This window comes from Haemorhous mexicanus, chromosome 6 (assembly GCF_027477595.1).
Source record: "Haemorhous mexicanus isolate bHaeMex1 chromosome 6, bHaeMex1.pri, whole genome shotgun sequence".
In the NCBI taxonomy this organism is placed as follows: domain Eukaryota; kingdom Metazoa; phylum Chordata; class Aves; order Passeriformes; family Fringillidae; genus Haemorhous; species Haemorhous mexicanus.
In genome coordinates this window covers 5,281,906-5,301,416 of record NC_082346.1, presented here as the reverse complement: position 1 = coordinate 5,301,416, position 19,511 = coordinate 5,281,906, and the positions used below count along the sequence as shown (strand labels likewise).

General features: G+C 41.7%; 1 protein-coding gene across 11 annotated transcripts in view; it reads right to left on the bottom strand.

The window, feature by feature from the left end:
* Positions 1-19,511, bottom strand: part of MPPED2 (metallophosphoesterase domain containing 2) — a 154,834-nt gene that overhangs the window by 112,448 nt on the left and 22,875 nt on the right. For 10 of the 11 annotated variants that reach the window (XR_009486788.1, XR_009486790.1, XR_009486789.1 and 7 more), the window contains exon 3: positions 454-635. Coding sequence is in view for 5 of the 11 variants with exons in the window: in XM_059848371.1 (XP_059704354.1) it covers positions 454-635 (182 nt within the window). In the remaining 6 variants the exon portion in view is untranslated. Of the gene's footprint in view, positions 1-453; positions 636-2,093; positions 2,211-19,511 lie in introns of all 11 variants that reach the window. The other variant, XM_059848372.1, reaches the window with a different exon arrangement.

Below are 19,511 nucleotides of genomic sequence, written 5' to 3'. Positions count from 1 at the left end.
ACTTTGATCATTTCCAATAGATTGTAACTTCCAGCTCTGCTGTAAGCTACAGCAAACCCAAAACACAGCGAGCAGCAGTTTTTGGAGTGGACACAGAACACCCCAGCACCAGCTGAGGGGACAAACTGCACCCTTTGCATGAGGTGCCACCACCTCCTCAACACCCCCAGAGGGCTGCAATGAATCCTTTCCCCAAGGGAATGCAGAAATGCAGCGAAGTCTCTGAATTTGTCTTAACTAACAGAATATTATTTGTTGTTGTTGTTATTATTATTATTATTATTATTATTATTATTATATTAACAAATGAGGCTAGAAGCATCATATGACACTCAGACAAGCGGAGTGAGCAAGGGGGGAGATTCTCGAGTGCCCTAATTCAATTAGCAGGCAGTGAGTGACACCGGGACAGGAGGGGTTAATTGGGGTCACCAAAAGGCAGTAATTCCTTACCTAACCAGTCATTAAACTTCTTAACCTCGGAGGGCAGTCCCAGCTCGGTGAAGTCGCCCGTGTGGAGCAGGATGTCCCCGTAGGGCATCTGGATGCCATCTGTTCTGGAGTGCGTGTCTGAGACGCAGACAAAGCGTGTGTGGCCCGCTGGCTTTGGAGTGTCATATGGGATGGGGTCGACCCTAGAGCAGACACAAAGATCCCACAACAGTCACAAGGTTCAAACCCTCACATCCATTACTGCAGATAGCAGCACGCTGCTCCCTTCAGGAAAGCAGCCACGTGTCCACCGGCACACACCACGCTCTGCCAAAAACCCAGCGCTGCCAAAACTTACCTGGTGAGGAAAGGAAGATGAAATATACACAAGGTACCACTCTGTGGTACTTAAGTGTGTTTAAACCTGGGGAAAAGTGGATTTAGGAGGATTTGAATTGGGATGTTTTACATCCTGTGCCATTATACATGGACAGGCACAGGGGCCATGGGATAACAGGTCTGCCAGGTGGGCCAGGAACAGGCTCTCAGCTGTCACATTCACATTCTCTGAAAAATTCCTTTGCCCAGGATTTTCTCCTGGAAAGCTGAGAAGCCGCAGAGAAAAAGGAAAATAATAATTATCTCATTTGCTTCTCCTGTGTTTTGCTCCTTTGGAATGTATTTGGAGATTGTTTACCACAGGTGGTTGTTTCATTGGTTTCATGTGAATTGTTTTGACTCTTTGGACAATCAGGGCCAAGCTGTGTAAGGGCTCTGCAAAGTATCACAAGTTTTCATTGTTATCTTTTTAGCCTTCTGTAAGTATCCTTTCTGTATTCTTTAGTATAGTTTAGTTTAGTTTTCTTTAATAAAATATAGTGTCATGAAATAATAAATTAGCCTTCTAAGAACATGGAGTCACATTCATCATTCCTTCCTGCCATGGGGGTCCCAGCAAATACAATACTCAGCAGCTGATTTTGTTCAAGGGCACAGGTTCTCCTACAGATCCCAGCACAGAGCATTTGTTTACACACAATAAAGTACATTCAGGAGTGCTTTGATGGAGGCTGGAAACTGCAGAACCAAGTCTAGTGGCAGCTTCCTAAACTTAAACAAAATCCTGAGCTCATCATCCCAGAATCAATAAAGTCAGGGCTGATGTGCTATCACACATATAAAACTTTTTTTTTTCTACAGCCAACAATGCTAGAAATTCAGCTCAATTGGTAATTTGCAAACTGTATTTGGTAATTTGATCTTATCAACTACATGTGACCCATCATGGAAGTCTGGTCATTTGGTTTTTGGTGACTTTTTTTGTTTTTTTGAGCACAATAGAGGAAAAAAGTAGGTAAGCAAAATGCTTTGTGCATACTCAGTGGTTAGAAGCTCTAATTTGTAACAGAAAAACTAAAATACAAAAGGCAATCCATTGCCTACTTTGGAATGGCAATTATTTCTCTGCAAGGTTACCATAATTTGATTTGCTCAACATTGAATAGCACAGCATCTGGATTAGTGCCACAGAAAATCCCATCCCAATTCCACAAAACTTCAGCTCATTCCATTTATGTGCCACTTTGATCATGGTTAGAGCTTAGCTTCAGCTAGAAATGTTGAGGTATTTAGGAGTTATGTCACAATAATAGTCCACTTACATCTCAAATTATCAGGCTAGTGAAACCAAGCTCCAGCTACTTTAAAGCATCCCAAAATCATGCTGTTCTAAGATTTATTTGGGCAAACTGGCACAACAGGCATTCAAAAATCGGTGCCTGAAAGTAAAAATAAAATTAAACAGGTTTTATTAGTTGTGCTCTCCACACTGAAAACAAACACCAGTAGACATCACTGTGAATTTGTTTGTCCTAAATCCCCACAGCTATAATGAGATGTATGGTCAGTAATAGAAAATAAAGCACAAACCTTAAGAAAATACTGACTTTTGAAGTATTGCTTTTGTTAACTGAACTGTAAACCAAATTAGCATTTAGTTTTACTGTACACTGAACTGTGTGAAAACTTCTGCCAGTGCCTTGAGTTTCAGCTCCCTGCACAGGTGAGAAAGACCAGAAGCATCCTCCAGGGTTCAAATCAGTTCCCTGCCCTGGGGAGCTTTAGAGTGGCTCCAGAAATCAGACTCCATATGGATATATCCTGGTCTCCAGTGGAAAACTGCCCCTGGGAATGCCCTTACTAACAAGATCTTACTGAGTTAGAATTTAACTTTGTTGGAAATTTTAAATTATATTATGTTTATTATTACATCTGTTAGATATTATCTATATTATATTACATTAATAGATTATATATATATATATATATATATATATATAATATTAAATATTTATTCTATTTGTTAAGACTATTCACAGCAAAAATATTAGTGGGGGAAGCAGTAGGGGGGAGATATTTGTTAGACTGACTTTTCCTAGGTACCATAATTAGATCTTTCCAATCAAGCTGTTATTTACCATCCAAGTACCCAACCTTGTTGACATAGGCCACGGAATTAATTTGCAAAATTCAGGCTCTCCAAGGTGATGCTTACTTTAAAACCAGATTCTACTGCCAGCTGGACTGGAGAGCAGAGAATTTGGTGGATGACTCTTCTGGGGTTTGGTGTTGTGCCTCCTGTTCCACCCAAAGCACCAGGTACAATTACCTGAGCCATGAAACTGTTACCACTGCAGAAACCCAGGAGAAAAATCCAATAATCAATGGATTTTATTTTTCTCAGCAAGGGTCTGAAATTAACTCAGTTATTATTCCAGAGAAAAATTAATTTACCCATTGAAATTGCACTGGCAAGCTGGGCAGAACTGCAATCATAGTGCTTTCCTACATGCTGTCTTCCTTCCAAAATATGGGGGTCCCCAAATCAACATTTCCCTACTTCCCAGCATGTTTACTCCAGACAGCACAAAAAATGCGCACCATCTTCTATCATTAGCACAGAACTTGTTCAAAGCATCTCTGCTGCAGCTAAACCAGCACTTTCTGCCCTGGGGAGCCCAACTCTGTTTGTACACAGCAGCCAGGCTTTGCTCTTCTCTGCAGCTTCCAACCAAACCCTGTTCTGCACTAGAGTCTCGCACTGAAACCTGGTTTAGGATTTGTGCCATGACTTACAGAAAAGTCTATCATCAAAATTCATTGAGTCCCTGACCCTTCTTTCTCTCCTTTACAAACACCATGATGTTGCCAAGTAACCTTTTTTCTACGTCTTAGCTTCCTTCTCTCATTCAATATTTCTCCACTCAGTATTTCCAAGTGAGATATGGCAGATGATTGTGTTCAGTCCATCCATTTATCAAAGCAGTCCTTCAATAGAACCTTAATAAAAGAGGTGTTATTGCCAGCCCTAAAGGCTCAAGTTTTCTTTTCACCCAGGGCTGCAGCATGGCAAACAGCAATAGGAGAGCCTCCCTTCCCACTGCACCCCGAGAGGATTGGACTCTGAAGGCAAGGCACTGCCCTGCCACAGCTCTGGTGACACCCTGGGCTGTGAGCATCACCCTTCCTCCTGATCTACCTTCTTCCTTTTCTACTTTCACCTTTCTTTCTGATCCACTCACAACCCAGCAGCTGGGGACTGCATACTGGTATTGCTGAAATCTCTGGGACAGTTCTGCATCCAACCCTTCCTGCAGTTCAAGCAGGAAAAATAATAAATAATAAAATAAAATAATTAGTTTGGCCCTAATCATTATAATTAGTCATAACAATAATTATAATTAATCCAAATTATTTATGTCCACCACTATTCTGCTGAATCAGAGCACGTACCTAAGAAATTCAACTTGTTCTTTACCTTCCTGAAAACAAAATGCATCTACCTTACTCTGACACTTTCCATCACCACCAACAATTTGGTTTTTTCAGTCTTCTTGACATGGCAGACTGAAACACTTCACAGATTATATGATTACTCCCTTTGGAGCAGCATGTTCACGGAAAGAGGCACTAAGAGATATTTCAGAATAATTTAAATGTTCATATATTAGGATTAATACAGTAATCAGGAAACAGGAAACAACATAAGATATGTTGCATCTCAGAAAATCAGGCACTTGGCTGGTTTTTAAAAAGCTTATGTAAGACCCAGAATGAAATCCCATAAGGCAGCTGAGCAATGACTGCTTTGTGAGATCACGACAGAAATGTAAGATCTGTCATATTTAATGCATTTATGACAAGGGTCCAGCAATCAGAAGGGACAATGTAACCTTCACACACTTCTACAAGAACCTTGTTTATCAGATAAATACTTTACCCAACTGCCCTTACCACCAGTGGTTCTCACTTAGAGTCTAAGAGTCCCTCAGATTTGCAAAATATGGGGGTTCCTGCAAAATATGCATTTCCTCCCTCCCTGCCTGAAAGGACAGCATTATCCAGGCTCTGATTTGTCTTGCTCAGGTGGCACTCAGCAGTCCCTTCCCCAGACCCACAGCACCTCCCAAGGTGGATCAGTGCAGGTCAGGGGCTGAGTGCTGCCCCTTGCCCTGCCAGCTGTGCACACAGCAGCCCAGGCACTGCTTCATCCTGGGGCTGCACCCTGCCCTCACCCATCAGGCAGCAAACCCCAGCCTGGCTTTCAAAGTGGGAGATGAAACAAGCAAGAATGAGCAGCACACACCATACCAGGGGGGTTTGACCAGCAAGGGAGTGGGGGCTGAATTCAGGAACTCACAAAAGAGGAGCACCTTGGGCCTTGCACATGCACAGGGGTGCAGATGCTGACAGCCTGGTCAGAGAGAAAGCCAGATAAACTTCCCCAAGCATTGTTCTGGGGAGTTTTGAGAAAGCTCAAAAAAAGAATTAAAAGAATCCTAAATCTTTACAACTGGTGTTTTAAACTGGTTGTTTACTTGCAAGATGTGCACAAGGAGAGCGTTTTTCTTATTAGCCACTATAAGTACACTACATGTGTACAAGAGTGTTGTTCCTATCATCCTGTACTCAGGATAATAATAATGTGTTGGTTCCTACTTCCTGTACTCCTGTACTTACTGGGTACATCTGTGGCTCAATTTTTGGGTTCATTTTTTATGACATCTAAATAAGTATTCATTATGCATCCATTTAAGCACAGGCTTCAAGTCTGTGTGCCACATCAAATCCAGGGGTGTTGCTGCACTTCTTTATTTCTAAAATGTGCACAAGAAGAGTGCTGCTCTTATTAAGCCACTCTAAGTATACTATATGTGTACAGGAAGAGTGTTGTTCTTTTTACCACTCTAAGTACACTACATGTGTACAAGAAAAGTGCTGTTCCTATTATCCTGCACCCCACTGGTACATCTGTGACTCAATTTGTGGGTTCATTTTTTCATGACATCTAAATAAGTGCTCATTATGCATCCATTTAAGCACAGGCTTCAAGTCTGTGTGCCACATCAAATCCAGGGGTGTTGTTGCACTTCTTTATTTCTAAGATGTGCACAAGAAGATTGCTGCTGCTAATTAGCCAGTAATGTGAGGAGTGTTGAGGACCAATCAGGTCTGACCTTCTCAGAGCTGTCTATAAAAAGAATGTGATGTATAATAAACTTCACATTTACCTTCTAACAACATAAAAATCTGTGTCGCTTTATTCAGCCGTCGCTAATGCAACAACAACACAGGGGCAAAGGACTTGATTTAGGATGTCTTGCCCCAGAGGAGACATGTTAACTGTGCATTTCAGCCCAAGCCTACCCCAGTTACTCATAAGGATGTCTTATAAATCAGCAGGGCTGGAAAGCTCCTCTGAGACAGGCAGGGCAGTGCAGCCCTCCTACAGACACAGCTGCAGCCACACTGGGACCCTGCTGCAAAAGAACCTCAGAAAACACACAAGCACCACCTTCCTGAAAGGAGTCAGTTTTGATGATAAAGGATAATTCTGCATGGGTGAGTTCAAATGCTGGAAATAAGGGTCTTGGGGTGTGTGGGAAATGAATTTGTAGAGAATTTTCAAAGTTTAATAGAAAGTTTATCCAGTATGTATTTTTGTACAAACTTTGAGGTAAGAAATGTTAATTTAGAAATACTATGGAATAAGATGTTGAGAGAAATAGAACTACAAATAAGCTTTAAAGGTTGGTTTAGTAAATAAGACTAGATATTTTAGAGAAATAGAACTATGAAAGATGTATTTTAATAAGACTTATGAGGGGGTCATTTTAGATGATTAGTTTTAAAACATTTGTAGCATAGTGTGATTAAAATCAATAAGTTAAGAAACACAATGTATTGTAATTAAGAAATAGTTTTTGATTGTTATAGTGTAAATTGTAACATTTGTATTTTTTACGTGAGCCTGAAAACAGAACAAAAGCTTTTAAAATGCTTTTTAGTTATTTTATTTCTGAGTCAGAAAAAAATTAATCTAGCAGGGGTGGGTTAGCCTGGGAATGCCTGTGGCTGTAGAGCCTAACCCACAGACTGTTCACTTCCCTGCTCTCTCAGGTTTTGAGATATGCAGGCTACAAAGCCCCTCTCACAGAGGGATTCCCAAGAAACCAATTCATCCTTGAAGATGGAATAAAAACCTTAAACATTGAGCCAGGAAAGTTTCCAGTTCCTGCCATGGAGTAAATCACTCACCCAGCACCCATGATGGACAAAACACGACCAGATGCTGCAAACCAACCCCTCCTGCAGCCCCACAGCCCAAACCAGTATCATTGCTGCTCACAGCCCAGCCCTCTGCAGGCTGGCTCTGCTACAGCTGAACAGCAAAGCAGGACATTTCCGTGTCCCCAGGCTCTCCAGATGCATGAACAGTCCCATGCATGACACACGGGCCCACATCCTTCCCAGCCCATGTCACTTCACATGCTGGCTTTTCATCTCACTAATTACTCCACTGGGTATATCTGTGACTGGATTTGTGGGTTTATTCTTTATGACATCTAAATAAGTATTCATCATGCATCCATTTCAGCACAGGCTTCACATCTGTGTGCCACATCAAATCCACGTGTGTTGTTGCACTTACTCTGTTTTGGGAGTCACTTGGAGACTTCCTCTCTAGTACCTAGGTATTTAAAACAGATCTATATAACTAGCTTTTTAAAAGCATCCCACTCATGCTTCCTGTGAATAGTCATCACTGTATTTATTTACAGTTTAGCTTCCTCTCGTATAATTTCATACTTTTCTTGCTACTCCTATTTTCAAAATTTGCAAACAAAATACTTCTTCAAAGAGCCAATTAGCTTGGTGTGTTTATTTTAGGACTAAAATACAAATATTTTCTGAAATAAACCCACTTTTAAAAGCTTGTTCCTTAGTGCTTAGTTCCCCCTCCTCAGCTAAGTCAATGGAAGAAACTTTTTTCAAATGGGAAAACAAAAGCAATATATTTTTTATATCTTCAGGTTTTTGTTTCTTTGAATTCATACCTCTGTCTCTACACACGCTCCCTCTGGCATGGAAAATTCAGGAGAAAGTAATGGGTTTTTCTGTGAGAACTGCTGTGTAAATCTATTAGTTTCTGTATCCAAACCTCAGAGCTTTGTCGTGTTGTGATATTTGTTACTGCTCCTAGAGCCAGTCCCAAGTCCTGGAAGAGGGCAATCATGTGAAATTCATGTCTTAATTAATTTCTGTTACAATTTATCAGTAAGTCTCTCAGCTGAAGGAAAAAAGCATGAAATGCACCTGCATGCCTGGCAGCATCCAAGAAATGGGATGAAAGTAACAGATGTGTAATTGTTCTCATTTAAAACAAACAAACCAACCAAACCTCAATGCTACTAGGCCAACTCCACAATTCTCAACTGAGTTTTTAAGGCCACAGACTAGAAGGACTATAGCAAACTGTAAATGTGCCTACATTTTGAAACAAAAATTTCATATCCTAATTTCCAAACCTTCAAAACATGAACAGAAATGTCATTTGAGTTCTCCCATCAGAAAAACATTTACATGCCCATAGCTGATTTTGTGATACAACACATGCTGAAGACACAAAGTCAAACACTAATTTCCTCTCAATACACAAAATTAATGCCCAAATATAGCATTGCTTTTGTTGGCCACTGTCAGCCATTAATTGTTTAAATCATACATATTAATGCTTTTGTTAACTTGAATTGTCTTCCAGAGTGCTCAAACACCAAGCCAAACATCTGGTTTCTTGTCTGACTGAAAACAAAGGGATGCAAATACCTTTCCACACTATCCCTGGTAGATTTGATTTGGGCAAGCACACGCATGTGAGAACAGACTCCCACAAACCTGCTGGAAAGCCCCACCTCTCCTGGAAACCTCCACGTACATGTGTCACCCACCAAAGCCTCAGAGGGGTCTGGAGAGCTGTAAAACAGAGGCCTGATATTTATTACAGAAATGGCATTAATTGTGTCTTGGTGCAATGTGGGGGGAAAAAAAAATAAATTACATTTCCAAAGCCACAGGAGGATTCAGTGCAGCGCTCAGCAGCTTACTGCCAACGCTTCCAACAATTATAGCTGCAGGGAAATGATGGATCTTTTTATTACAGGTTCTGGAGCTGTTTTACTTCCAGTGAGATTTATGAGATTAAACAGAAAAGACCTATATTACCCACTGTCATCATCTGGGCAAATTTAAGAAAACTCTCCTTTACAAGGAATTTATAATAATAGATCTTCTCAGCCCGATTTAAACCTTAACTAATTAAAGACTCCAAACTCTGCTAAATCCAGATTCTGGTCAGTAATAAAAGCAGAAAGAGCTAAAATCCAGATTTGCCATGGTGTTCTTTGAGGGGCAAACAGACAGCTGGCCTTTCCTGAAGTACCTGACCTCTGCCTTTGATACTAATGGGAATTCAGAAACAGAATTGCTTGAGCATTTTTGAAAATCCTACTAATCATTCATTTGCAGAAAAAAATTCCTTCTAAGTCAGCAAAATACCTTCTAAAATTTAGATATCAGTGGCTTTATAAAGGTTAGAGAAGCAAAACAGAACTGAAATAGTTTCAATACCAGTGTCAGCATCACTCTAAGGCCCAGACAGAAGTTTCCTTTAAATAAAATAACCCTTCTTATGCTGGTGTGGTTTCAATTCAAATTCATTAAGAAGCACTTTTCCCCTATTCTTTTGCTGCTGTTGCTGGGGGACTGCTGTAAATTATCTATCTCCCACCCTGACAGAACTTATTTGCTGGCAAAACTGCACCTACTAGGAAAGTAAGTCAAAAAGCTCTCTTCACGAAAAGATTTTTATTATTTCCCTACTATAATCTACCCAAATACCAACTCCTGAAATACACTCAGAAAGTATAACCTAAATGAAATACACACAGAAAGTACAATCTAAACCAAGTTTAGATCCAACTTTAATTTAAGGACAATGAGGTTTGAAAACTGCACACTTTGATATATTTAGCAAAGCTAAATTAATGTGTGGTATCCCTCCAATCATTTCATTGCAGCTGCAGGAATCATAAAATGTGCTGGATTTGCTTCTAGGATGGAAACCACAGAGCTCTTCTTTTAACAGTAAAACAGGTTTTCCAAAATGCAGTGGAAAAAAAGGCACCCCAAAACAAGCAGAGGCAGATCTCCAGGACAGATCACGTTGCTCTAACTTGACATGCCATCCTCCTCAGAAATTAGGGCAATTCTGATCAGGGGCACCAAGGTCACATGGTTCTGCCAAAACAGAACTGCACAAGCAGGTACTGCAGCAGGTATTCCATTGCTGATGGCCATTTATATTAAGAATCATATCTGGTATGTCATAAAATGCACAGAATTCATCTACATAATTCACTATATACCTGTATAATTAATCTGCAGAATTCATTATATTTCCTTGGAGATGGTAAATTCTCCAAATAGACAATAACTCTTATGTAACAGGGAAACTGGGCAAGTGGACCTGAAGGTGCATAAAATTTTGGAATTTGCTATTAAATCTAAAACCTTTCTTCAAGTATCAGAAACAAATACTCATTGTTCAGATACCTACAGAATTAAGCCCAGAGTGTTTGCAAAGAACCACTTGAGGTGGGTTCTGACTATTTTTTCCCCCCAGCACATATTTGGTCTAAGACATAGTGGCTACTTGAAATTTCAGCTCCAGAAGCACAAGTGTTCTTCTTTAAGCCACAAGTTAAGGACACAGTGCAAAGCCAGAACCTCCCTCCTCAGCCTGCTCAGTCATTTTGCTCCCTGACCTGCAGGTAACACCCTCTCCAAGGGATGGGATGCAATTCCATCCTCTCCTAAACACGCTGCTAACCACGGGCCTCCCTGCTGCTCTCCCTCCCGGCTTGGCTTCCACAGGGCTGATGGAAATGAGTCACAAAAGCCCTGCTCAAAGGAGAGGCAACTCATGCTGGGCAAACACCACTTCTGAGCTACTCAAGGCACAGAATGCCACCAAAGACCACTTGGGAGTTACTCAAGGCACAGAATCCCACCAAACACCACTCCTGAGTTACTGAAGGGACAGAATGACACCAAACACCACTCCTGAGTTCCTGAAGGCACAGAATGCCACCAAACACCACTAAGGAGTTCCTGAAGGCACAGAATGCCACCAAACACCACTAAGGAGTTACTGAAGGCACAGAATGCCACCAAACACCACTTCTGAGTTACTGAAGGCACAGAATGCCACCAAACACCACTTCTGAGTTACTACAGGCACAGAATGCCACCAAACACCACTTCTGAGTACTGAAGGCACAGAATGGCACCAAACACCACCCTTGAGTTACTGAAGGCACAGAATGCCACCAAACACCACCCTTGAGTTACTGAAGGCACAGAATGCCACTAGCATGCCTGTGGGATTGTCACTGATGTTAGGAGGAACAAACAGACTGGAGCACAGAACTCAAAAAGCAGTGTCCTAGCAGTTGTGCAGCATGACATACATTTTAAACATGACATATGACTGTAAAGTGAATTGGCAGACATCATGTGTTGCCTGCAATATGAATTTGTGCATGTGAACCTGTGTGGCTGTTGTATTGAGGTTGGGTGAATACAGACTCTAGGGTTTCAGAAGGTAAAATGTTGAGCTTATTAGAAGCTACACATTTTTTTATAGGCAATTATGATAAAAGTGGACTTGATTGGTCATTAATTAGTACTCTTTACACCGTTGGTTAATTAGGAATAACATTCTTTTTGTAAACACTTCACAATTAACAAGAAGTTCAGAACACAAGGTGTAGGACTGCTTTAATTCTTACTCTGAGCTTTCTCAAAACTTCCCAGAGGAATGTCTGGTAAAGCTTATCTGACTTTTTTCTCTAACTAGCTCCCAGAAGCCACAAACCAGTACCAAAACCTGTCTCTGTTAGGATGCACCTGAGCTCTAACAAGCTTCTCCAAGGTGTTAGCCATAAAATCTTCCCATCAAACCACGAGCATTTAACACTGTGTTCCTACTAAATAAAACCCTGCAGAACAGCCCTGCTGTCCTAAAAGGTACTCAGTCTCATCTGTATGAGCCATTTCAGCCCTTGTCAAAGGTTCCTTTTCATTTGTCTACCTCCTGAGGTTTAAGGAGCTTTCCACAGGGAAGATGATAATATTCAGACACCATTTAGCTCTCCCTCCAAAGTTAAGCCCTAGTGTCTAACAGGAATAGAGAGGAGATTATGGACTGCCTTCTACCAACACCAAACACAGGTCTCTACCCAGCATCCAGGGTAACAGAAAGCTCAGTGCCACATTAAAAACTGGAATTAGGTAAGCTTTCATGCCCTAGTAGTCACACAGCTGGCCTAATATTTGTGTACTCCTAGAAATTCCACTGCAAAAAATTTTGACACCAGTTGTCTTAAGCTCAAATGAACTCTAGATCTAGACTAGTGAGAGATCTGAAGCAGTCCCAGGGTGTATAGAAAAATATATACTTATCTCATGAAATTTTCTTTGTTGCAGAGGAGGAAACAAGAAAAAAAAAAAAAAAAAAAAAGAAACAACCCAATGAAACAAAACAAAAGCAGGGAAAAAAATCCCCACCTAACTGCCAAAAACCAATTTCTGCTCTTAAGATATGCTCTCAACATTTCACAGGAACTTTGCTGGAGACACAGAAAGGTAAGAGACCACTTTGGGTTTAAAATTCTGCTGGAGGAAATTTGGCACTTTAATCTTTCTATCCTTTGTGTTTCCAGTGCAATTGTCTTCATTACAGCCAACAGAGTCTCCCTGACACACATCTAACATGAAATCCAGTCCCAGCCAGAACTGGATTCAATCAGCAAAACTGCAATTCCTTGGTGGCTGGGTTGGAGGGGCTGCAGTGGGCTGGACCACAGGCACTGAAAGCAGGTTCTTTTATTTGTGAAACACTGGGCCAAATGCATCCCCAGCTAAAAAGATTCTACCTGATAGCTCTCCCCACCTTTTCTCTCTCTCTCTCTCTCTCCAGTATTAAACAACTTATGACCAGGAAACCTCAGGTCAAACAGTACACATTCCACAATATTTCAAGATACAAACATTAGTTCAAGTTAGAAAAAGCTTGGTGGATAAAGCTGTGGGACAGAAAAAAAATCTCATATCTTCACTAGCAGAAAGCTGCACAAAGGAAACTCCAGCTGGAGATACTCCTTGGAAATGCACAATTCATTCTGATTTGCTTTCTCCCCGCTTTTAATTTTTTTTTTTTTCAAATCTCTCTTATTATTTGCTGTTCTCATTCATTTTCCATGAGTACTTCTATGTGGCAGAGGCTGCTGAAATCCAGACTACCATCTTCTCATGGAAAATACAAAATATCTTATGGATAAAAACCAGCACTGACTGTTTGAGTTGTGCCATCACTTTAACTTGACTGTGGCATTTATTTGACACACATCACGTTTATACAATATTAAGAGAAGCAGTGCTGCATACAGGATCAGGAGGTTTTATCAATAATGTAGTTAATAGGCAGAGTGTTTGTGGGCAGCCACAGTGCCACAGGTTATCTCAGAACATTTGTGTTTTGCTTATACTTCTATAATAAAAATTAATGACTTCAAAGTCCTCAGTGGGAGTATCTAGGACATTCATATTTATCAGAACTGTTACTGGCTCCTGCAGTAAGCAATTATTCTTATTGCATTAAACTGTTCATTTCCAAAGATGTATCCCCAAAAATCAAATAAATCCAAGAATGAATTATAGTCAAGATAGAAATTTACCTCAGGGATACTTTTAGAAAACCCAATTTAAAAACACATTTACTTTTGCCTCTGTGCCAGCAACAAAGTCAGGAGAAAAGGGGGAAGAACAACAGAATCATTTTGATTTCAGTGTTTCCTACAAGAAAATTCCAAAGCCAAACCTCTCAATATCCAGCTTCCATCTGTGAAGGCTAGGAAGGCATTGCCACCTATGACTCAGAGGTTGCTGCTAATTGTACAGACCAAATTAATAATGCTGAATACACAAGAGAATATTGCTTTCAATGCTGCCCTTGAAAGCTTTGAAAACTCACTGCTCCCCAACCCTTGTGCTGAGCACTACTAGGATTTTAGCTGGCATGACAGATGTAGGAGCACACTGCAGAAAGTAATTCCTGTGTCAAGTACAAAAGGCAAATAGTTGCAGTTTGAGATTTAGAGAAAGAACATCACAAGGAGAAGCCCTGGGAAGGAGGAAAATGAGCTGCAACACATAACATTTTATGATACAAAATGAGATGTGGGCAATGCAATTTCACTTCCGTGATTCATTTTATAAGCAATGCAAATGCAATCTCACTGATTATGCTCCAAAACAAAAGAGGGAATTTCATTACTTCAGCCAGTGCAATTAGACATGCAAAAATCACAAAACATCCTATCTGCAGCAGAGCAAATAGAGACCAGCATTTCCCATTTAGATGGGAACAACCAAGGTGGGTGAAATGCATTCTCTGGTGGTGGGTGCTGGGGAGGCATACACTGAATTGTGCAGCCTTTTAGCTCACACAGTCTGTGTTACATACAGACACTCACAGAGATTAACTCCACCACATCTGCCATAAATGAGCTAAAGATACCTCAGAACCCACACGACATGAGGTAAAAAACACCAAGCCAGTGTCTTCCCCAACAAAACAAAGCACCACTAAAAAAACCCACCCCAAAACTGCACACCTATTTTTTATACAAGAGTCTTTTCCAGTTTTTATTTATCTTCTGGTTTCTCAAAGCTTGAAAACAGGCAGTTACTCTGAAATCAGGCAGGCTGTGTGAATTAAGAGTACCATTGCTTTCCCTATATGGCTCCCTGGAGAATCCATTTATTAGGCACAGGCCTGTTTTCTGATTTAGCTGAAGCACTTTTCCTAGAGAATATCACTGCCCACACCAAGAGGAATTTTCAAGTAACAGCTGCAGAACAGCCTTTTTCTATAGGAACTGTCTTGAGTCAGTTCCCCTATATGGATACACAGCATCGATTTCCAGCCTCATACTCCTCTTAGTACTTAAAAGGAGAAGAAAATTATATGTTTTTAATAGGTGGTCCAGTAATAGAAACTTCAGAAAAGCTTCAGCTTCTTGAAAATTAGCAATAAAACTGACACTGACAAAACCAAAACACACAAATAGATGGAATATCAGGGCACTCAGCTCTACTAATCTGGGTGTGTTGCTTTCAGTTTAACAATCAAAACCACTTTTGCTTTGACTAAGAATACATGTAAAATTGCACCTACCTACCCATCCACAGTCATATTTCTCAGTAAATGCAAAGGAAATCCTAGCTCTTTTGATTTCATCCATTAAGGAGCAGGAAAATGTACCTTCCAGGGACAGACTACAACAGAATTCCACAGCTCTGCAAGGCTATGGGGAAGTGCAAAGGAAAAAAAGAAAAAGAATGCTTCTATGAGCTTGCAGCAAAAAATCATTCCTGAGCACTCTGTAAAAGACACAACTATTAGGGTACTTTTTAAGGAAACAGGCTAATTCACTGAGTTCCTTAAGGAGACGAAAAGAAAAGAAAAAAAACTTGAAAAAACATGGAACTTAAAGCCTGGGAACAGCTGTCTTGACCATTTCTTTATTTCCTGGATCCACTGGGCTGTAGTTTTTCTGTACATTTCTGCACTCTGGCAGTGCCAGTGAAATCCCCAGCTGCACAGCACCAGGGCTGCCTGTACTGGGGCTGCCTGCAGTCAATAAAGCCAAAGTTCACAGTGACCATAATAGGACAGGAATGTGAGCTGGGTGAAACCACTCTGTTCACATCAATACTCTTACAGTCACCTACATTACACAAAATTAGCAGTTAAGAGTCTCAGTTCTTTGACTGAAATGACTAATTTCCTGCAACCTTTCTCCTCCTTCCTTCCTCCAAACGTCTTGGCAATCAAGAGCAGGCTTAGGGACTGTTTCATAATGAATACAGCCCTTAAGGGTAAAACTGGCAAGATACTCCAGCCTGTTCCAGAAATCCCTTCTGCAATTCATTATTCCATCTAGTTCTACGCTGCTGGTTTACTCCAGCCTATAAAATCCTGAGATCCTTCATCTTCTGCAGATTGTGAAGACTTGAGACTAACTATACTCCTAAAGGCCAAAACCATGCCTTTCTAGAATTAAAATGCTCTGGTCTCTCCATCTCCTGGAAAATCAACTCAGCTCTAAATGTTTCCTCAAGAAGGGCTTTGCCTGCATGTTACTGTAGGAAATGAAAGGTGACATGCTCAGAGACTTTCCACTAGTGACTCCTTTTGCCTCAGAACCCATCTCTAGCACTTGCTTTTTCCACCGTTGTTACCTACAGTAACAAGAACCACATCTATTCCTCTCCTTGTCAAATAACATGACAGATTTTTTATTTAACAATCCTCTTCAAGTGATGAAGAGAATCCCATGCAGCTCCAAAGAGCCGCGCTAATCTCACCCACACAAATGACATTTTGCTGTCTGAAACATCACCATCTCCCCAAAGACCCTTCCTCACCAAAGCAACACTTTGCTGTTACTGTGGCTTGAGAGTTGCATACCCTTTACGGTGTCACCCAGAGAGCAGCAAATACAACTCAGTTTAACAAGCACAGGTGCATATTTTCTGCAAAAACAGCAAAATCACTTCACTTAGATCACTCTGTCACCATACCTGTCCTCACAAGCCACACTGCGCAACCCCCCCAGCAAACATGAGCCAGCCAATGGCTCTGCCCTTGACCTTTGCTAAGCAAGCAGGCCCAGAGAATAGCCTGAATTATGGACTTGCCTTTGAAGCACAGCTTGAGGCAACCTGCCAGGGGTATGCACCAAGCCATCGGGGAGCAGGGGCTTGCCTTGCTGTGCTCAGCTCAGGCAAGCAGCTGTCTGAAGGGAACCTAGCCTCACAGGAATTTAACAAGCTCTCTGGCTCGTGGCATGTGCCACTCACCTTTTCAGTTCCCAGCCTGATGGCAAAAACTGAACTCCAGTCCAAGCAAAAATGGAACTCCAGTCCAAGTAAAAAATGGAACTCCAGTCTGAGCCAGATGGGAATGTGAGGGAGTGTGGGACAAAGAGAATTCAGCCCTGGGACTGCCACCAGTGTACCAGATGTCAGAGCTGCACTCTGGGGCCAAGACAATGCACAGCCACTTTACAGCTAGGAGCAAGCACGAGAAGTGCTGCTGAACTCAAATCCTGCTGTCATTTTTCACACTGCTAAGCAAAACAGACCCAAGTGTTAACCACAAGGACCTGTTGTGCCCTGGATTTTCCCTGATCATTCTTAGTGTGTGATTCTCTCTTTTGTGAGTGTCTGAGCAAGCTCTGACCCAGGGGAGATAATACATCAGGATGGCTGTGAAGAGTTAAATGCCTTTAACACCCATTCCATTCACAGGTAAAGGCCACTATTCCTTCTTCTTCTCCCCCTAAGCCAGAACCTACACCTGGAGCTCACATACTCCCAAGAGCAGGCATGTGCTCAGCCAAACCTCCTCCCATGCTCAGCCAAACCTCCTCCCAGCCCCACTCACAGAGCAGCTGCTCCACTGAGAGTCAAGGCTTGCACATCACAGCCCAGAGAGAAGGATTCCCACAACAGCCAGGCAGACCTGTCCTCCTGTGTTCCACCTGCCCCTTCCCATGGGGTGGCTGCTGACTTGGGCTGGTCCTGGAAGCTTCCTGGCCCCTCCAGGGCTGGATTCATCTCACCAGAGTCAGCTGGATCTGAGCACAAGTGAAGCAAAGGAGCAGCAGGGCACAGCTGCCTCCTTTCTGCTGCACACTGCATCAGCATAGCCATTCTCCCAGGTGTTGAGTGGGATGGTGTTTTTTCCTCTTAAGGCAAAAATGAGGAGCTCTTTGGTCTAATGAGGGTTTTCTCTATCTGCAGACACAGTTTGATCTTGCTCTGCATGTTCAACTTGCAGATGACTCCTGTTAGAGATGGTGTTAGGCTTGGGTGGGAAGAAGCCTCCTGAGCGGGCAAGTTAAAAGCAAACAAAACAAATGAAGGAAGAAAAAAAGTAAAGCAAATATTTTTAATATATTAGAGACAATAAGAGTTCTGGCTGCAGTTTCCTAATTGTTCTAAGGGGCTGTATTTCACAACCTTCTTCACACCTTCCAGCCACACCCCATACCATCTCAGCCCTGACCTGACAGGCTTTTCTGTCACTTCACTCTTTTTACATCTTCCTTGGCCAAAACTGTATCCTCACAAGGTCTCCTGTAGCTCCTGAAGCAGTAAAAGCACCAAGTGACCATGCTATACACAAAAATCCAAATGATGCTCTGCCCAGTTCCACAGACTCTGCTTTTGCTCTGTTTTCCTGCAGCCATCTCCTTTTTCCTGAGGGACACAGTGACATGAATGCCACATTAACTGCCAGCCCCATGAGAAGAACATCTCAATCACCCATTACAACCAAGGATCAGACCTCTCAAGTCCCCTGGCCAGGCTGTTTCGTGCCCTTCCAGTAACCCTGCAGCATGGCTATCACTGCCACTTCTTATCTTATCTGCTCAAACATTGTCTGCCAGGGGCAGACAGGGAGCCAGCCCTCAACAATGATGGTAAGTGAAGGCTTCCTCCCCACACAGTCTTGAACTTCTGATCCAACTGATCACTCCTCAGCAAGATAACAAGCCCTGCTGGAGGTTTAAGGGCTTTAAAATCCAGCTCAAGAGAATGCAAATAGGAAGCAGGCTTCCAAAAAAACAGCAAAGCTCTCAGTGCATGCAAACATTCGTCTCTGGGTACCAGCTATATGTACATGAACACACACAGACACATGTGGAAACAAATAACAAATATACACCAGGGGATGTTTGGATTCCTCAAATTCTTCTCTGTTAAAAAAAAAAATTAAATTAAAGGAGGCATTTCAGCTCATTAGACTTGAAAACACAGCGGAAGAAGCAGCAACTTTTCCAAAGGGAAGGAGCTGGTATCTTTTTAATTCCATTAAAATTCAGACAACTCTGCACTAGAATTTGATGCTTGTTAGAGAAAATAAGTCTTTCAATGTTTTTATAAGAATAAAAAAAAAAACCAATAAACAAGAAACAAAACAAAAACCTTAAACCTAGGAAGTAGCAAGACTTTTGCCTCCACCAGGCTACTTCCTACCAAGACCATAAGCTTTACCAGCACAACCTGGGTCATTCTTGGGCAGATCTGTTGACATGATTAACATCAGAAGTACACCAACTGCACTGAAGTGCATACCTGGCCTCTGCTCAGATTAACTGCCAGGGTACAAGTTCTAAAGGGAGATTTAGGGTTTCCAAGGGTGGAAGACAGCCCATCCTGCCCAAGGCCCCACTCATTCCACCTGCAGTGGAGAGGAGACAAAGGACTCTGCAGATTCAATGTCAATCAAGCAAAAGCCATTTATTGTGCTTCTAAACGTTGTTTATATTTACTTCTTATCTTGTCATGCATTGTTTGATTGGTAGCTCTGCTTTGTCCATGAGGCAAGCAGGGATCTTTTCATTAATCTGACTGGTAGATGCTGTAAGCATCATTTCACTGGGGTTGACACCCTTCTGCCTGTTAACAGCTTTCCTGCTGCTTCTTTCTTCTCACAGCATCAGCTTTTTTATCCATGAAAACGACCTTGTTCTTTAGCTCCAGAAGGTCAGGCTGGTTCACTCAGTCCATGTCCATTTTCCTGTAGATGTGATCCCACAACCACG